This window comes from Pteronotus mesoamericanus, unplaced genomic scaffold, assembly GCF_021234165.1.
Source record: "Pteronotus mesoamericanus isolate MK-2021 breed Mesoamerican mustached bat unplaced genomic scaffold, CSHL_Meso_final scaffold_705, whole genome shotgun sequence".
Classification (NCBI taxonomy): Eukaryota; Metazoa; Chordata; class Mammalia; order Chiroptera; family Mormoopidae; genus Pteronotus; species Pteronotus mesoamericanus.
The window spans coordinates 491,375-512,087 of NW_026555326.1; the positions used below are offsets into that span (position 1 = coordinate 491,375).

Genomic DNA, 20,713 nt, shown 5'->3' on the forward strand with positions numbered 1-20,713 from the left:
GGGGGAGGCAAAGAATAAAAGTGGAGCATGTTAATCTTGGAATGAGCATGAGTCATGCCCAAAATGAGATGCTCTCCCACTGATACTTTGAATAATACCTCTTGACTGGGAAAAGAAATGAGATGAATGCTGCTCCTGATCGTGGTAGAGATAGCATGTGCCATACAGAGTGTGTAATTGAAGACTGGACACCCTTCCTAGCCCTTCCACGCTTCCTGGCTGACCTGGAGCAAGACGTCTAACCTCTCAGGGCCTCAGACTTCTCTTCTCCAACAAAAGGATAGCAGGGCTACAATTATCTGTGGATCCCTGGAAACCCACGATATTCAACAACTCAGTTAATTGAAATACGTTGTAAAAGGGCAGATAGATATAAATTTGGAGTGACTTTTGAATAGCAGCTGCTGTTATTAAGGAGCAGAGGTAGAAACTGAGACAACCCAGACCACGCACAAGCTGTCACATGGGGAAATAAAATGATGCCACTAGCCCACATGTATCAGGTATTTAGGTATCACTCAGTTACTCTACCAAGCAGTTGAAATATATGATCTCACTTAATTCTCACTACATCCCCATGAGGTAAGCTCGAATATTATCACATATCATGAGGAAACTGAGGCACAGGAAGGGTAAGTAATCCACCCAAGTAACAGTGCCAATAAATAGAAAAGCCAGAATCAACCCTAGACCTATCTCAGTTCCGAACCCTTAACCATTGCACAACATGCTCTCCTATTATGCCATAGAGCATGGAAGAACCATGTAACTGCAGTATTTTTACCTTCCAGTCAAAATCCAGAAAACTTCCTTAAATATCTGACATAAGCAGCTTGAAGTGGGTGCCACGGGTTAAATCTGGGACAAATTCAGCACCCAAATTAAGTACAGTGATGAATTATAAACCACTGAAAAAATAAGATTCATTAGTCTTTTGCTTACGATAGATAAGTAAGTAAGTAAGTAAAGAAAGAAACTACTGAGGGTTGACTGGTAAATGGAGAGACTGCTAGACCTGGAAAACCACCATTGGGCAGTCATCAGAGTAAAGAGGGGACCAGGCAGGAACCGTCAGTGGATGCTAAATCCAAGGGGGAAATGTTAATGAGCAAGATACTTGCACGGCCTTAAAGTATTTCTCCAGAGTCTGCTTATTACTTCAAGGGAGGGGAAAAATTACACCATGGAGAAATTAAGCAACACCTTGATGGGGAGAGAAATGGACGTTACCAGTAACAGGCAGATGGATATTGGGTGCCTCCAACTGTGATACCCTTAAAAGGACAAAATGTTAATTTTGTAATATCCAAGCAAAGAATGCATAAACAATTATCTAATGCATAAATCATTAGATAAATGCAATATGGGAATGCTATTTTTTTAAGGCAAGGTGAACTGTATTCTTTAAAAAAGACCAGCATTATAAGACTCAAAGAAAAACTGTGGCAATATTCCAGATTCAAAAACAACTAAATGCAAGCCATACCCTAGACTTCATGTTGTACAGGCGGTGGGATTGTGGACAATGATACAAAATATATTATTAGATCAAATGACAAAATTGGAATATGGGTAAGTACCAACATAAATTTATAAAGTTGGTAAATGTACTGTGGTTATGTTGATAATATTCCTCCTTCCTGGAAATGCACACAATACTGTACTTAGGGGTAAAGGATCCTGGTGCCTGTGTGCATGCCCTCATGTGGTTCAGAAGAGGGAGAAGAGTGCAGTGCTAAAGCGAATGGGATAAAACATTAAGAATAGGTAAATCTAAGTCAAGGGTATACGGGGTTCCTGGAGACTTTCTGAGTTTGAAAATATGTCCAAATAAGAGGAGCTTTATTCATCCTTTTTTTTAAGTCAATCTGGTATTACATTAGCAAATGGTGGTCAGTCTCTGGGTACTTGAACTGTGTGAAGGGAAAAAGAAAAAAAGACCTGCCATGAGAATAACTGTAGAAGAAGCTTAAGGCTGAGTCAATTCCCTGGAGGATGGAGGTTCCCCCCTCAGCCAACATGAGGAGTCATGTGGGTCACACAGGAAACAGGCTCACAAATGAACAAATATCAGAATAGTTTCACAGCGAGAAACACTGGGAAAACCAACATCTCTGCATGTGTAAGGAAAAGCTCTTCAGGCAAGGGCCTGTAGCCTACTGATCTCAATACACGTCTACCCAGCCTAAGAATTAGCCTGTTCAAGTTTGTGTTTCGTCAGCTGCTCCTTAAAATATATTGGGACTGACTGGAAGGTTCTGTGTCAGTACAGAAAGACAGTTAACCCAAAGAGCAAGCTGCTAACATTGACAAGGACGCAACACATGCAACGGCCTGGGAACTCTGGAGTGACTAAAAAATTAATGGACAACTTTTTGACAATGGAATTATTATTATTGCCACAGACCTGAGTTACTTACTATGTGCTAGGACCTGAGGATACAGAAAGCAGCTTTGTGGAGAGAGGGACACCCAAAGGTACATTACAGAGCGGCAGATGCAAAGTACCGAATGAATGTCCTTGTCACTGTACGCTAGAGTTTATGGAATAAGACAGTCAGAAATGCTATTGTGGGTATGTAGCACCACGTAAGCAGTAAGGGTAGACATTTTTCCTTCCTTAATTTGTTCCTTCTTTCTGTCCTTCCTTCCTTCATTACAATAAATATTTATCCCATTTTTCTCATTGCAAGGTGCTGTGCTAGACACTTAGAGAGAACGGGGAGATAAAAAGTGCCGCTGAGAGGGAGAGAAAAAGGCATGTATGGGGGGATTAATTAACAGTAATAGCTAAAATGGAATGGGCCCTGTGTTAGTGGCCTGTGGCTGCCACAACAAATAACCACGAACTTAGTGGCTTAGAACATGAGGGGTTTGTTTTCTCACAGTTCCGGAGGCAAAAGTCTAAAATCTAGCTGTTGGCCGGGCTGTGCTCCCTCCAGAGGTTCTAGGGAAGATTACTCTCCTTGCCTCTTCCAGCTTCTGGTGGCCATGGGCATTCCTTGAATAGCTCCGTCTCCACCTTGAATGGTCTTTTCTTCTCTGTCTAGTCACTGTTGTGTGTCTCATTAGTACACTTGTCATTGGATTTAGGGCCCACCTAGATAATCCAGGATGATCTTTTCAAGATTCATAATTGTACCTGCAAAGAACCCTTTTTCTAAATAAGGTAACATTCGTAGTTTCCAGGAATTAGGGCATGGGTTTATTTTCGGGGGGAAGGTCACCTTTCAATCCATTCTAAGCCCTTTCCGTGTTCCAGGCATTGTCCTGAACACCATAAGGGTATTAACTCATCTAATTTACAACAACTCAATAAGATAAGTTAGTTTGGTCCATATGAGGAAATGGAGGCACAGAAGCATTGGGTTACTTGGAACCATTACTTGGGATAATTTGGCTTGAGTGGAGAGCTTGTGTTGAGGAGGAATGAGAGTGAAGTCTGGACAGGCAAGGCAAAGTCCTAAGCAGGATACCTTAAATACTCAGATAAAACGTGCCTTATACTGTGGGTAATGGGTGGCCACTGGGGATTTTGAACAAGAACATCATGTGAGCACCGATGTATAAGAATATTGATCAGAAAACACTGTGTTAAATAGATTGGATGAGGGCAGGAATGGGAGCCTATTAGAAGTGTTCACATAATTGCTCTGAGAGATATGAGGCCTAGACTGGCAGTCAGGCCACAGAAACAGAGGAAGACCAACTAGCTCATCCTCCTTTTCATCCCAGCATGTGGAGCCAGACCCTCTTTTCCATTAGACTTGGCCCGTCCACCTTCCTAGTTTCCATACCAGGAGGCAGGCAAGGTCCATTTGCCCTAATTTAGCACACACTGGTTTTTCCATCAAAGCATTGCTCTAAGATTTGAAGGCACCCGAACAGTGCCTAGAAATGCAGTCCCCACAGTTTTGACTGTGGTCACTTTTAAGACAATGTCACAATGTCACTGAATGATGTCCTCCTTGAGATTGGGAGACGGTCAACTGACTTGTGGTGGAATAAGCCTAGAAGCCAATGAAAGCATAGAGTCAGTAACAAGGACTCATAGGAATGGTCTGTAGGTGCAGCCACCATTTAGGTAGATCTTTGGTCTCTTCCTCTAGAATGAGCAGACAGGCAGAGGGAAGCATCTCTGCTCTCACCTCCCACCTACTCTTCTTGGCGACTATTGCTGCTCCTGGCACAACCTGAATATTAAACATCTCTTATTCATTTTCAGCCTTTTAGGCTTTTTGAGAAGGTTTGATCAGTAATGCCTGATGGGAAAGGCATTTCCTATTGGATAATGAAAGGACTGAATGCAAGAGACACTCATTCATACCCTGAGCCCTCCCTTGGCCCAACCTATTATTCAGACTCCAGGAGCCATTAATGCCAGTCAGAGTAACCAAATATTTCCAAAAGCTGTAATTATTTTTATCTGGTACAGTGAAAGCAAAAACTGGAATGCTTATTCACTCCTGGAGTTTGATTAATTTTAAGGAGCGCTTTCCTATGAGGATATTTGATTTCATTTTAGAATTTTAATATAGAAGTGATATTGTTCATTAAAAAATAAGATTCAAATATGACAGACGAGTATAAAACAAAAACTAAAATTAAAATCTTTTGAAGTTTGAGGGTACTTTTTTTGATGGGACTATCTTAACCCCATGTACTATCCTCCTTCCAGGGTTAAAATAAATAAGCTTCTAATATCTTTGTCCTCAGAGTGTGGTCTGGTGGCCACCAACACTGCCATCCCCCAGGGGTTTATTGGAAATGCGGAATCTCAGGCTTCAACTGCAGACCTTACTGAACCAGAATCTGCATTTTAACAAGACACCCCAGGTGAAGGGGCAGTGTTTTCACTAATGTTAGTTCTTTGGAAGGCATCCCGATTCTTAAAGAAATTGGAAGTGAGAAATGAATAAAAGCCGTGGGCAGGCAAATTAAGCTAATTCATTCTACAGAGTTATGTGTGAACAGAACCCAATTTTGGAACACGCCACTAGAGAATCAGACATTGGAGTGACCTGTTAAAGAGGTGTCACTCACAAGTAGGCCACCTCCCCTTAGTCCTTATAGTAATTACAAATTAATAAGAAAATCATAGAACCAGAAACTTTTATAACTGAGATGAACAATAGAATTTACAGTACTACATGTGAGGTCTCACACGTGGTTTGTGCCCCCAAAATTTGGGTGTGAGGTTTAAGATAAAAATGCTCCTGGTGCAGTTAGGGCCTCACAAGCCAGGGGACCTTGAGTAGATTTTTTTCATTTCTTGCGGTCTTAGCCCATAGTCTGTACAATCCACCTTGCAAGTTTCATTGGATCATCGTGTACTTTAAATAGGGAATGTGGAAGGACTGTGGAAGGGCTTTGAAAAGTGTATTGGAACCCAGAATGTTATCACGGCAGAGTTCAAGGGGGGGGTCCCAGCTGCATCCAATGAATTCCATCTTGTGTGAGATAACGTCACAGCACCAGGACGGTAGCCTGCTTGCAGTAAAGAAAAAGATGAGCTAATTAATGAGGAGATGTCATGGTATCTTCTACATTGTCTAGAAGAAAAGGGTCTTCATGAGAATCAGAGGATTCTCATGTCCCAATATAGATACGGTGTTCGATAAGAATCTGTTGAATGAATGCATGAATTGCTCATCTTTAGAAAGGTGATGAACACTCATTCATTCGACAAATATTTACTGACCCATGCGGTCGAGAGATACAACCGTGAGCAAAAGCACGCACTGCCCTTCTCCCCATGGGGCTTACAATCTACTCAAATACTCATGTGGATAAGTATAAATTGCATCATTGCTCAAAGCCATAAAAGATAAGGGCAAGGAGCCAAGAGAACTTGAACTAAAGCGGTTTAACCTGGTCAGAGGCGTGAGAGAAGACTTCCTTGAGGAAGCGGCCCTTGCACTGAGAGCTGAAGAATGAGCAAGAACTGTGGTGGGGAAGGGGGTGGGAAGAGGGTCCTAGGCAGAGGGAACAGCGCAGGCACTGCCCTTTCGCCAGGAGGGAGCATGTGCGTGCATGGTGGTCGGAAAGGCCAGGGCTGCTGGGTGGAGTAACAGGATGAGGCTGGGGTCTGCGCCGAGCTGTGCGCACTTGACTTTGGCTCTTCTTCTCAGAGCCCCGGGAGACTCCTGAAGGATTGCAGCTGCGATGGTGGAGGAGGATGTGTATTTTGCAACGACCAGGTCTGAGTTTTGGAAAGATGACTCTCGCAGCAAAGCGGAGTATAACACAGGAACAGGAGGGCAGCGCATGTATGTAAAGACAGGCAGGAGGCGGTTATGGTCCAGGAGAGAGAGAGGAAATGCTCCCCTCTACGGAAGATCCAGTGTCTCGGCGTCTAGCTCTCCTCTCCCCGCTGCGGCTTTCCTTCTGAGAGGCCCTGCCCAGCAAGAGGGAGGCAGGCAGCCGCTGCGCAATGAGCTCTCTCCTCTACACACGGAAAGTGAACACACTGGGAATCTGGCCAGCAAATTAGTCCATTTTGAGTCCATGTGAATCAGTTCCTCCCAGGTGAAATGATAAAAATGCAGTCCCTCAATCTGCAAGTTGAAAACCCAGCCCTGGATTCAGGTTGCCGCCAAGTACAGGAAGCCCGAAAGGCCCACCTGAGAGTGTCACAGGCAGCATCCTCACCTTGATTCACCCCTTAACTCACACCTTAACTCCAGTTCAGACACCGTCTCTTACACTCCTCACTGAAAAGATGTGAAAAGTGAAGCCCAGAGAGATTTCATAACTTGTCCAAAGTCACACAGTAACTTTTAAGGATCAGTTCCCTGAACTTCCTAAAACTTATTCGCTGTGTGATACTTTCAAAATGCTGTACTGGTCAGCATCATCTTTATGTGCATGTGATGGAAAGAGTCATAGAAACGTGCTTTAAAATTGAACTTTACTTTTTTACAACTTCTGTACTTTGTACTCTAATTACCATCTCCAGCCTCTAGAGCAGAAGGGCTAAACAATGGGCATTCAGCCTAAACCCTACAACTGACATTCAGTCTAAACCTTACAGCTGACCACCTGAGCCTTCAACAATTTCTGCTGTTACGTAACACAGCACCCAAGAAATTCACAAATGCTGTTCATGAGCCTTTCTGTGTAAGTGTCAGTGCCATTATCTCTAGATGACCTGGAGAACGTAAATCCAGTTTTTAGTCTTTGAGGGAAATGAGTTTTTCTTTGCCGTTCCCTCTCACCTGTTGTTCTTTAGCTTAACCAACAACAAAAAGCCGGGTGATAGTCCCTGACCTCTCAGTGCACATTCTGGTCCCTGCACTGTGCCTGTGTCCCCTTTGCTTCCTTATAGGCTTTCCTGCTCTGACCCTTTTATAGGATTTCCCTTATACCTCTGAGCCCTTTTGTGGTATTTCTGAATTTTATTACTTCATTGTTACTTGTTTATTCTTTGTTCCACTGCCTGTTCCCTCAGGAAGCAGCTAGAAATTCAAACCTTGGCCCCTCGCGTTGTTGCTAGAGATTTTGATTTATATTTGTAATAATTATTCAAGTGCATCCCAAAACAAAACAGATCTGACTTCGCCATCTTTTTTAAGAGTATTAGAAGGGATGTACTGTCACCCACAATCCAGTGCAATCTGGTTTTCACATGGTTTCTTTCCGTCTTTCCATGGGACAGCTTCAGATACTCATAATTTTTGATAACCAAGATTCAGAGGTGGGTCTGTGTTCAGCAGCTTTTTATGAGAATCCTCTTAAACCTACGTTTTGGGTTGATAATCTGCAGGCTAGCTTTTGGAGCCTAGAAGCTCTAGGTTGGAGGAGCTTGGCATTGAGAGCTGGGAGAGGTCCTACTTAGAGGGCTCTGAGTGGCAGAGTTTGGGTTAAACATTTGACTTTCTCTCAAACTGGTAGTCTCTTTCCAAAAAAGCATTATTCTCTCATTTTTAAAGTATGCTGAGTTCAGTTGGTTTGGGTAGTAAGCAAATTATCAGGAGAGTTCTCAAGAATTAGGAAGAAAAGCCAGGCTATTGGACTCAATCTGGGGCCACAATCTCCAGGGGTGCTGGCGACTAACTGCAGGACTTCCCTTCATTTTAACCCCTTCCTGGCTGAGCTGACACTGTGCTCGGACAACCAGCTGTCCTAGGACAAATCTGAATCGAACTACTGGTCTTTTTTCTACACAATGCTAGGAAAAAATAAAATTTATTTGACTGAACTCTTTTGCCACTATGTAAATGATAGTACTCTTTATGAAATACATGATTGTAACTTTTTACCACCTGGAAAATGTACCTCCCTCCCCCACTGCCCAGTGATGAGAAAATAAAGCACATTGTCTGAGAAATGGCTTACAAGAGGGAAAAAAAGTGCTTGCACAAACTAGTTTCTCAGAAGTGACTACTGAGTTGACTTGAATCTAACAGCCTGTTTTCATAGGGGCCTAACATATCCCAATTCAGGCTGCTTGCTTAGTGAAGGGATAACCACCCTGTCTGCTGAGTATCCCCACCTTCTACATCTCCCTACTGCTTCCTCTTTGGCATTAAATTCTCTCATTTGGACGAATCTGTGTTTTTAAATAACGAGACACAGTAGGTCCCCATAGGAGGCTAAACGGTCTTCCAATGGTCTCCTAACCATTTCCATAAGATATCTTGACCCACAAGTGGATCCCCGATTTCTGTAAGGAGGGTGGGGTGAAAGGTTTGAAGCTATGTTTGCATGTATGTTCAGATAAACGCCAATTGTCCATTCCAAGAGAGAGGACATTATGAAAGTCCCCGAACCCATCTCCCTACTCCTCAGCACTGACATCACCCAGGCTTCAGTTCAAATTCAGCACATTAAAAATGAACTCAGTAAGGGATAGTTGCCCTTAAATTCAGTTCCTTGCCTCCCTACCCTTCCGCAGCTTCCTCATCTGTTTAAGGCAGTATCTTCCTTGTCAGGTTAAAAACATTGGACTTTGTTAAATTCTCTTCCTTAGCATCCATCCTCCCACTACCCAATTAATCATTAAATCACAGCTACTCTTCGTTTATAATGTTTTGGAAACTCTCCTCCATACTTTTGTATTCCTGCAGGACTGAAATAGAAGATGAGCTCTCTAGTCTAGGAGGACAGATCAGAAACACCACATACAAGTGAAAAAAATTATAGAAATATAAAAAAGTGCAAAATAACATAACTTTAAACATGCTTATATACTGATCCTCGGGCACTAGCACTGCACCTGTCTTGTGAGATCCAGAACAGTTGGGGGTCCTTCGCTGGGTTCAGGGGCTGTGGTGAGGCCTTCGGGGGTCCAGCTCAGGACGCTGGGATTCCAGCCACCCCCCGACCCCACCCTCTAGGCTCAGGAAGCCTTCGTTTAACCAATTCACATTAACCGATCTCCTCCACTCAGAGCACGGCACATACATATCTAATCTAAAATAGTGTTGGCATAATTTATTAAAAGTATTTCATGGTTATTTTAAAATATTATGTTCATATTTTACCTCCACCTGGACAGAAGCTCATTCTTCTGGATTCTTATTACCCCTCCTCTTCCCCATAGCAACCAACGCAGGGTTCCGCTGTTTGTAGTCTATAAATAAAATGTTTGTTAAATCATAGAGCCTTAGAATTTTAGAGGAAGAAGAAATCTTAGGCGTTTCTCTCGTTCAATCCTTTACAGATGAAGAAGCGAGTCTAGGGAAATCAGTTGACTTGCCCAAATTCACAGTTGACTAGCGGGAAAGGACCAGAAGCCTGGTCTCTCCCGCTTTTAAGTCCCTACCCTAAATTGTCCTCAGATAATCAGTGATAGAAATATCTGATTTTACACACGGTCTCCTAGGGATGATGGAGATTTGCTTTACTGAAACATGTACAAAGATTTCGTCTCAGGACCGCCCTGAAGTACTAACTCCTCAGCTCGCTGTTGGGCAGAGTCACAAGTTACGTGCGGCACTTGTTTACGAGCCCGTCGCCTAATCTAGGTTCTTTTGACAGGAAGGCGCACACCAAGGCCCGGCACACAAGGGGGTCCCTCCCGGCCCCTCCCTGGCTGCAGTCCGTCACACAGCAGCCGCGCGGCCCGCCCCACGTGGACTCGGCTCCCAGGATCAAAGTCTGTTTGCTACCCGTCCCCCGCAGGTGTGCGGTGGGCTGGGAAAACCCGCAGCGTTAGAGCACAGGCCTTGCCAAATACAGGAACCCGGCCTGCCCCTCCCCCTCCTGCTGCACGCGGCCCGCGCCCCCTACCCTCCCCCACGACGCCCGTCGCTGCACCCGGCCGCGGCCCCCCAGCCCACGCCCGGCTCCGAGGGAAAGGCCCCACCCCCACTGTTGGAGCCGCGGCACCGCCCCCTCCCGCTCCGCCGAGACTTCATCCAATGACGAACGCAGATGGGCGGGATGCGGCAGCTGTCGTGAAGGGGCCCTGGCCAATGGGTAAGCGTGCCGGGCCTGATGGGCGGGGCGTCAAAGCCTTGTCACACTCGGGTCCGTGTGAAAACGGGGGTTCCGAGTGCAAAGCAAAGTTTTTTTGTAAACCGTCTGCAAAGGCGGGGGGGCGAAGAAGGCGCCCGACACCGGGCCGAGTGCAGATGCTGTGGCCGCCGCCTTTTTAGCTGCTCCGGCGTCGGCTACTCGAGCCGAGCCAGAGCAGGCGCCCAGCAGAGGGAAGATCTGCGCTGAAAGCCTGCAGATGCTCGGAGCCTTCGCAGCGCGGAGCTGCCTGTCGCCCGCCCCCGCTGACCGCCAGCTCTTGCTTCTGGTCGGGTTCTTGGTCCCCGGGCTCCGGTAACCCCGGCTCCCCAACGCCGCCACCTCCGCCGCCCCGCTGCGGGTGTGGGGGCTGCTGGGGCTGAGCCGGGCCTCCGCCCCGGCTCCGAGGACGGTCGCCTGAGGAGCTGCGCGCCGCTGACCCGCCGGGGACATCCACAGGCGCAAAGGCTTGGCGGCTTGACCCGGGTCTCACCTCCATCCGGCCCCGGAGGCCCCTCAGCAGCCAGGCTCGGGTGGTGAGAGCCCCGCGCCGTCCTCCTTCCTTTGCCGGGTCGTAGAACGACCCTCGGCGCCTCGCAGCCACCGCCTCCCAAGTGTCCGGGCCGCACTTGGCGGGCCCCTGAGCCGCAGCCATGGGGTGCTGGGGTCGGAACCGCGGCCGGCTTCTGTGCATGCTGATGCTGACCTTCATGTTCATGGTGCTGGAGGTGGTGGTGAGCAGGGTGACCTCGTCGCTGGCGATGCTCTCCGACTCCTTCCACATGCTGTCGGACGTGCTGGCGCTAGTGGTGGCACTGGTGGCCGAGCGCTTCGCCCGGCGGACCCACGCCACCCAGAAGAACACGTTCGGCTGGATCCGTGCCGAAGTGATGGGGGCTCTGGTGAACGCCATCTTCCTGACTGGCCTCTGCTTCGCCATCCTTCTGGAGGCCATCGAGCGTTTTATCGAGCCGCACGAGATGCAGCAGCCGCTGGTGGTCCTCGGGGTCGGCGTGGCGGGGTTGGTGGTAAACGTGCTGGGGCTTTGCCTCTTCCACCATCACAGCGGCTTCGGCAACAACTCCGGCCATGGTCACTCGCACGGGGGTCACGGCCACAGCCACGGCCTCCCCAAGGGGGTCCGCGCCAAGGGCAGCCGCTCCGGGGACAGCGATAACAACGTGAGCCCAGGCAACCGGAGACCTGACCAGGAGGAGACCAACACCCTAGTGACCAATAGTAGCAACTCCAACGGGTTGAAACTGGACGGGACAGGTGAGGAGAGAAAGTGGCTGCCTCAGGTGGTTGCGTTTGGGGAACCCGGACCCCAGCCGGGGCCCGGGCAGGTTGGCCCGCACGCCCTCTGGTGCCCAAGTTGGCCTGCGCTACGCGCTGTGCCGTCGCCTTCCCGCTCCGTGCAGGTCCCGCCCCCGCCGGGGAAGGCGTGCAAGTGGGACCCCTTTCAGCCCGGGCGTTGGCAGCCTGGGGGCACGTCTGGGGTGGAGGTGGGGACTGTGCTTGTAGGAGTGGGAGAAGGGTCTGGAGGTGACAGCCCGTTGCAGTGCGCTCCCGCCCTTGGCTGTCCCAACAGGCTATCTTTTCACGATACTGTCTGATTTGGGTTTTTAAAGGATCAAAAATGCTTCCTAATTTAATTTCTTGGCCCCGTTGGGAAATGGAGAAAGTAACCAATTCGTTCTTAGTTGGGTGTTTGAAATCCAGGTAGTTCTTATTGCCCTTTTAAACATGTTTTTTAATATTGTGTTTAGGGCTATCTAACCATTGACTTTTCCTGAGCTCAAAAATGTTTCAGCAATGTTATGTTTCAGTTAATTGTCTCAAATCTAAACCTGAATCCTGAAAGTCCTAGACTGAGGACCTGTCCAGGCATGTTTAACATTTCAGTTAGGATTTTTCAATCATACTAAAATAAGAGTGATGGTAATTTACTCATTGTAAATTTTTAATGGGTGTTGTTCATTCTAAACTTAAGTATAATCTTGAAGGAAATTTGGAAAATAAATGTTGAAAGAAAGGAGATGGAAAAAGCACTCAACGAGTGCCCTACAACCCAACATCAATGATGTTAACACTTTGTATTTCCTCCCAATTTTTTTCCATTTATATTTATTTACCTAGTTGTATACCACATAGACAGTTTTCCTTTTTTTTCAAGATGCAGGACATTAGGTTAATGAAATTCAAGTTGTACATTGAAAAGGTTTAGTAAATAACTGAATCTCCTCTCACTCCCATTCTTCAGGGTGTTATCCCAAAGAATATTATGCTGCTGTGGTGTGCATATTTCCTTTAACAGATCAGTACGTTTGGTTTAAGAGTTATAGGGTATGGGGGAAATAGAGAGAGGTTAGTAAAAAGGTACAGACTTTCAGCTCTAAGATAATAAGGTTTGAGGGACTATGTAATACATGGGAACTATAGTTGATAATACTGTATTGTATAACTGAAATTCACTAAGAGAGTAGAACTTAAATGTTCTCACCAAAAATGAAAACCAGAAAACCCCGATAAATATGTGAGGTCATAGGTGTGTTAATTAAATAGAGGGGAGGAGGATTTGTTCTGATACATACATACAAGTCACAAATCACGAGTACACTCTCAAAATCTTACAATTTTATGTCAGTTATAGCTCAATAAAACTGAAATTTAAAAAACATTCTAAAAATAGGGTAGTGGTCATTTAGTTACAACTTTTACAGAGGTTACTCTGTGATTGTTGATAACTTTATATTGTTGATATGCCAGTTTCTAAGTCCTGTCTACCAAGAAACTCTATGGTTTATATTCATAATAAACATTTAAAAGTTAACCTTAACACCTTAAAGACAAAGAGCAACTGGAGTTCTGTGTCAAATCAGGCCTTTGTATTAGATTTATCCATAGTTGCATTTAATTTGGGGTGTTAGCATTCAATTTGGTTTTCTTTTTGGTACATGCCAGAAAGTATAGCAGAATGTTCACAGGACCCCACCTCCGCAGAAGATGAGCTTTTTTTAGAGTAAAGGGGAGGTAGGGTGGTTAGGAGAGTGGGGAAACTATCATCTTAATGACTTAATTTATCCCTGGCCACTGTGCCCTGGCTTAGTCCCAGTATGTCACTTTACATTAAATTGCCCCAAGCACATTTTTAAAATAAAGAGTAATGCAGAATTTGTATTTCTTTGCAGATCCAGAAAAGTCCAGAAATGATGCAACGGAAGTACAAGTGAATGGGAATCTTATCAGAGAAGCTGACGATATGGAATTGGAAGACGACGATAACACCGGACAACTTAACATGCGTGGAGTTTTTCTGCATGTCTTTGGAGATGCTTTGGGTTCAGTGATTGTAGTAGTTAATGCCTTGGTCTTTTACTTTTCTTGGCGAGGTTGTCCTGAAGGGGAGTTCTGTGTGAACCCATGTACACCTGACCCCTGCAAAGCATTTATAGAAATGATGAATAGTACTCACACACCAGTTAATGAGGCTGGTCCTTGCTGGGTGCTATATTTAGATCCAACTCTTTGTATTGTAATGGTTTGTATACTTCTTTACACAACTTATCCATTACTTAAGGAATCTGCTCTTATTCTTCTACAAACTGTTCCTAAACAAATTGATATCAGAAATTTGATAAAAGAACTTCGAGGTGTCGAAGGAGTTGAGGAAGTTCATGAATTACATGTTTGGCAACTTGCTGGAAGCAGAATCATTGCCACTGCTCACATAAAATGTGAAGATCCAACATCATACATGCAGGTGGCTAAAATCATTAAAGACGTTTTTCATAATCACGGAATTCATGCTACTACTATTCAGCCTGAATTTGCTAGTGTAGGCTCTAAATCAAGTGTAGTCCCTTGTGAACTTGCCTGCAGAACTCAGTGTGCTTTGAAGCAATGTTGTGGGACTCGGCCACAAGCCCATTCTGGAAAGGATACAGAAAAGGCCCCAACAGTTAGCATTTCTTGTTTAGAACTTAGTGACAATCTAGAGAAGCCCAGGAGGACTAAAGTTGAAAACATCCCTGCTGTTGTGATAGAGATTAAAAAAATGCCAAACAAACAACCTGAATCATCTTTGTGAGTCTTGAAAAAGATGTGATATTTGACTTTTGCTTTTAACTGCAAGAGGAAAAAGACTCCATTGAAATTCTAAGTTTGCCAAGTAGTGTAATTGAAGTCCTTGTCTGGTCACACAGCTTAATTCTATTTTTGTAAGAACATAATGGGACTGCTTAACAGAGTTCTATATTACAACTTCGTGATTCTTAGTGCAGAGTACAGCTATGCTGTAACAATTTTTGGAAAGTCAGTTTTAACACTATGTTACATTTTTGTTTAAAGTAAGTATAAACCTTATATAACATAATGACATTTGATTTCCAGTTTGAGTTCCATGGCGAAAAATAAATTAGGGGGATAAATAAATTAAAATTGTTACTGGAATTTCTCTGCTTTTCTTTTCCCCCAGTGTTATGCTTTGTTTATTAGAATTATATTTGCTAGATTTAAAAATCACCAGCTTTTTTCCTTTGATACTTTTAGGTAATATTTACTTGTTCTTTAAGATCATTACATAGCATAATGGCAGCATATTTTAAGAGTGACTCATGCATATTATTAGGAAGTTTCTTTTTTTCTTCACATGGGGTATTTATAATACATTAGTATTACCCTGTATTCTATATTGCTGAGTATTATTCTAATAAACAGTGAGAAATAACAAATTGAACTACAGTTTACACATAATAGGGCATATGGGGAATAAGCAGGGAAGAAAGTTTACCAAATTGAATACTTAGATTACTGTAAAGTAATATTGAGGCGACATTTCTAAATTATTCTGAGAATTTGAACATGTTTTCTCTTACCGAAGTTAGTCTAAAACATGGACGTGTTCACCAGCATTACTTTCTTTCAAAGATTAACATCAGAAACACTGAACTGAAAGTTGACTCACAGAATAGATACAGTGAATGTTTTTAAAGGACTTTTAACTCAATCTAATAATTGCATATTAAATACAGGCTTATTAATGGAATCTTCCAAATTGTGGGTGTTTAAAAGAACGTTCCAGAGTAAAGTCATCTCATAGTGACCCATATGAATGGATTCAAACACAGCTTTTTAGACACAACCAGCAACGTTTTTGTTTTGCCAAGAGCCACTGACTTGGGAGAAGAAAGAAATCTGAAGGTTAATGTAATTTGTATATTCTTAAAAAGTAAAATGAGTTAAGGCAAAATTAATAAAGATTCTGTAAGTCATCCTGTTTTGATACTGCTCAGATCTTCCAATAATGGCTTATTTTGTGAGTGGCTACAGTACCTTCACAGGAGATTGTTCTTGGCTTTTTATTGTTGCTATGGATTTCAAATCCACACACAAATATTATTTAAAGGTATTTAAGTTATATTTTTTTTTATATAGAGGAATTATGCTTTGTGAAGAAACTAGATTTTTGTCCTCAAAAGAATGAATGTTAATATCAGTTATCACATATAGCTCTATTTTTCTAGTAACAAGATATCCTGACTACTTCAGTGACTTTTATAGCTGACTACTTTTGGGATGGCAACCTTTTGGAATTTGAAATAATTCATTGTTTAATGGGTCTTAAGATGAAAGCGCTGGCCTTTGACAGTTAACTTTATAAAGGGATGATCTTTTGTGGTAGATGGTATGGTTTTTTTTTCCTAGGATGAGCCTATTGCTGGCAATGGGCCTATTTAAGAACAGCTGATTTTTCCAGTGAGAACGAGGTAATTTTAGGAACATAGTTTGTAAGTTCACATTTACTATAATGGGCCAAAACCATAACCTGCCAATTTGCAATACATCTTGATATTTTAATACTCTTATCTGATATTGTGGGATTTAGTTCCTAAACTGGTAGTTACTTGGAATTTGCAAAATTTTTTTTAAACATGAAATTGGGTGAATATGAGAGAACTTGAAATTATACTGTATCATGCATGTTCCTGATTTAACACTTTAAACTACAAAATATTAAGATCTCAAAACAGTTTGTTATAGAAACATTTCAGCGATGATACAATAGGATAACTGGTAAAATACACTCAATTTACGAAGGCTTTTTTTTTTTTAAGTTTGTGTAATGTGTAAGACATCAACTGAACAAGGGATTTTTAAAGTGGTATATAATCTTGGCACAAGGGCTATTTTTTTTTTCAAGAGTGCTTTGAAGGTAACAGCCTTTAGATTTCAGTTATCTCACTTTTCATAATTTTTAAGTAGCTTATATGTAACAACGTGGTACCATAGGAGGATTCTCTTTTCAAAGGACTTTGTCATCGCATAATCCGTGGCCACTGGCTCACCTTTTGAGTTTTAGCAGAGAATTATTTATTTCTTTACAATGCACTTTCTAACCCATTTTTAGTTATATTAACATTATCTTTTAAAAATGCTTTTATATTTAAATATTGTGGGGTTTAAGTGTCGCTTTCCAAAATAGTTTATTCTTTCCTGAAAGAGAATGAGAGAAATATCCTGAATTGGGAGACTTAAACTCAATATTTAAATATGCTGTTTTATAATACTGCATCAGTTTTAGGAGGTGCATCTCTCCTGCTGGCTCTTTTGTATTTGAGCAAGATCAGTGTATTTAGAATGTGTTTAGCAGTGTGTCTGTTCTCTCGGTTTACTGAGAAGGGGCGCTACATGTGCCTGTATTCAAACCAACCCAGAAATTTTTCCATGCCAAATGCAGCCTTAGTGATGACAGAGACTTAATTCTCCATTGTCACCTTTTAGCTTTTACATAATTGTTTATAATTAGTATTTTTTTTCCGGGGGGACAGGGGAGGGCATTGTAAAAGTATGGACTGGAACCTACGAAAGAAAAGGTCAAAAAACTTTGCTGTATGTATTTTAACATTTTAGGAGACAATGTTTGACCAACTAAGGTATGTAGTTGGAATAGGAAAAATTTCCATCCAGAGCACCTTCGGAAAAATCACAATAGGTAGGAGACTATGTTAGTATTTTGTATCTTCTTAACACCCTTATTTTAATTTTGGACTGTAGAAAGGTTTGAGGGAAAAGGCCTATGGAACCTAATGTGAAGTACTTAGTAGGTATTGAGTTGAAGATTTTTACTGTTTCTAAGCAGATATCATTTGAATGATGTCATTTACCTGCTGTCTTAAGATGTTCCCATAAATATGGAGAATAATTCTACAATATAGAAATATTTATTTTAATAGAGTTTCAGTTAAGTCATGAAACAGTGTTAAAACTCTTGGGAAGTTGGAGGGTTTTTTTCTGTGTGTGTGCTGTTTTTTAAATGGAAGCTGTTAAATACAGTGTTTGACCCTCTGATACGGAAATTGTAATAGCACTATTTTCATGTAGCCCTACCAGTACTGTGTGGCAATGCGTTTTTGTTTTACTAACAAGCTCTGGAATACTTAGCAGTCATTTTCACTGGCACGGGAGCTTTTTGTATGTCATTCAGTTGAAACTTTTAAACCAAAAACTTTATGGTCCAGTGTCTTTGGCAAAAAGATGCTGAAGGGAATGTAACATACAATTAATATGTGGTTATCTTTATATAAAAAGACACAAATTCTCATGTTATGGTTCTGCCTTGAAACAGCACAATGAAGTGTATCAGTGTATTCTGTGATTCTCTATGGAACTTCCACTCTGTGTTGTTTTGTGTTTGCAATAGCTGTCCTTTGGGCCAGATGTGGCACAGTTAAATGCAACCATCATCTCATTAAATGCAGATGCACATAAATGTCTCTAGTGCTGCAACATTTTACCTAACTTTTTGTATGTTTTATGACTCTGCATTGTTTTCCAAAGCTGTTCCTACCTCACCATGAGGCTATATGGATTGTTATGTATTATAAATGTTCTTTATGAAACAGACTACTGTTTCTTCTCATTTATTAAGAGTTAAGTAGAAAAATAAATTAATTTTTAAATATCTATCTGATTATTTTGTGCATATGGCCTCCCCTCCTATGCTAGGCTAGGCTGGGTTATGTAGAAGAGAGCTGGACTTGAGACATTGAAAGGGAAATTGAAGCTTAACATGAGTGTGGTGAGTGTGCAGAGTGACTAAGTTATAGGACAGTGATGTGGAGGAAAAGAAATGTGGGCAAGAATTCTAATGGAAGTTGAAAGGGCAATAGTGCAGAAGCTCACCAACATGAAATAGTGGCTGTGAAATTTTTTATAGGCATTAAGCGTATACATTAATGTAGCTATAGATTAATCTTTTTGGTCCTTGCTATTGTTTATTTGTAAGCATAGTTACTAAAAAGGATTATTAAATATTTCACACTTACATAATCATCTAGAACTGTTAACCTGAGAGTGTATTAGTTCAGTTACATGACTATCGTAAATGTAGACTCATAAAAGCTAGGAAATTGTTGAAAAATCGATTGACAATAAATGGCAGGAAATAATAGAATTAAAAAACATAGTGGATATTCCAAAGAAGGGATAAAAATCTTTGGAGAAGATTTCTGTAGGTTAAAACTGAAAAGAGGTAGCAGGTGCGAGGCAAGGGGCATGGACTACTAGTATAGACAGTTGAAGGTCAAGAGGTAGGAGAGTCAAAAAGGTTAACAGCTGGTTTGAATTTGGTTTCATAAGAATGAAGGAAGCCATTGATAATATTTGAGTGGAAAGGGCACTGTGCAGGATAGATTTGGAGTGGGAAAAGACAAAGTGAGACTGGAAGACAAATCACTTCACTAGGTATTCACTGCCAAGAGGCTGAACCAGTTCCCAAATACACATGCCCACTCTACATGTACCACATTCCCGTTGATTCCACACGTATTCTGTTTTCATACTTCACCATTTCTCAAATCAGAATGCATAGATAGAATCGGTGGTAAAATTGTTGTTGACTAACTTTTTTTTCTTAATCTGGATGTGTTTTTACTAGTAAAGGTTCAGAAAAGAATTCTGAGTCAATATGGATTTTCAAGAAGCATTTGCCAATGTTTCCTGAAACAATTAGATCGACTATATGCATCACATATTTGGATAAGAGCTATTGCTTTAGAATTAGATGAAAACAAGAAAAGTCAGTAACGACATTGTTTTTAAAGATATTCATAGAGATTTTTGAGCCTTCAGAATTGACTATCATCTTTACCACCAACTATAGCCTATATATCTTTTTTTTCTTTTAAATCAAGTAACTGATGACACTGTTGAATTTGCTTATTTACAAACCTGTTTCGTTATGCAGTGTAAATTCTGAGGTAAGGGCTGTCGTATTTTTTTTTTTTTCAGGATCTAGCTCAGACACTAGCACATGAGACATTCAAAGGTGTTTGAATATTAAGGAATGGCAGGAGTGGAGGAAGATACAGTAATGTTATTAATAGCTAAAATATACTGAGCACTTACTACACACCAGGCACATATGGTTTTATCTAATCCTTATAAACTGGTAGGCCTATTACAGTTTTACAGACAAAGATTAAGAACCTGACCCCAAGTCATCTAGCTGGAGCCAGACTGGATGGTTCAGTAAGAGCTAGGACATAGCAAGTAGCTTTGTTTCCCTGTCACTGTAAATTGTGAACACCCTACTTCATAAGTCAGTTTGAAATGAGTTTTGTTTAATTTTCATTCAATGAGCAGCAATAGACAAAATAAATGAGGAAAATACATTTTAAAGAATTTAATGTTTATTTTTAAAAGTGTAGTCACTAGCTGAAAAATCAACCGTCTTGCCTAAGTTAGACTTTCTTAGATTTCTTGAACTGAGGGCTTCTCTTGGTTTTAGTCCACCCCTGTGGGCAAGTGCCGACCTCTACAAACTAGTAGTGTTTTCACAGAGGCTAAAATACAGTATTCTTTAGAGGTATTAACTGCTTCTACTGGAGCACAAAAACTGTGTGGCTTAAATATCCTTTTGTGCTGAAAATGGCGGGGCTTTGGGGACTGAGGAGCAGCGGTAATGGACGTAAATGTGGACGAGGAGGCAGGGACTGTGTGCTTTTCAACGGGGTGCGGTGAGCATTTGGGTGACACGGTTTACCGCCGTACGAAGCGTCCTGTGCGTCGAGCCTAGCAACCCCAGCTGCCTTCCACACAAATGCCTGTAGCTGTTACCTCCCCTGCCCATCATCAAGCCGCCCCAACAGTTGCAAATTTCCCCTAGGGAGGCCCTGGCCCTATGAGAAAGCGCAGGAGGCTAACCCAGTGAGTACTCCTCCAGTCCCTCCCATGTGATCCAAATGCTACGTCT

At 42.4% G+C, this 20,713-nt stretch overlaps 1 protein-coding gene across 1 annotated transcript; it reads left to right on the plus strand.

Annotated features, from left to right (window-relative positions):
* The first annotated feature begins 10,547 nt into the window (after positions 1 to 10,547).
* SLC30A1 (solute carrier family 30 member 1) lies at positions 10,548 to 18,410 on the plus strand. Its single transcript, XM_054563447.1, has 2 exons — positions 10,548 to 11,733; positions 13,650 to 18,410. Exons 1-2 carry the CDS (start codon positions 11,112 to 11,114, stop codon positions 14,546 to 14,548), a joined length of 1,521 nt encoding a protein of 506 aa, XP_054419422.1. The 5' UTR covers positions 10,548 to 11,111; the 3' UTR covers positions 14,549 to 18,410.
* The last annotated feature ends 2,303 nt before the right edge of the window (positions 18,411 to 20,713 follow it).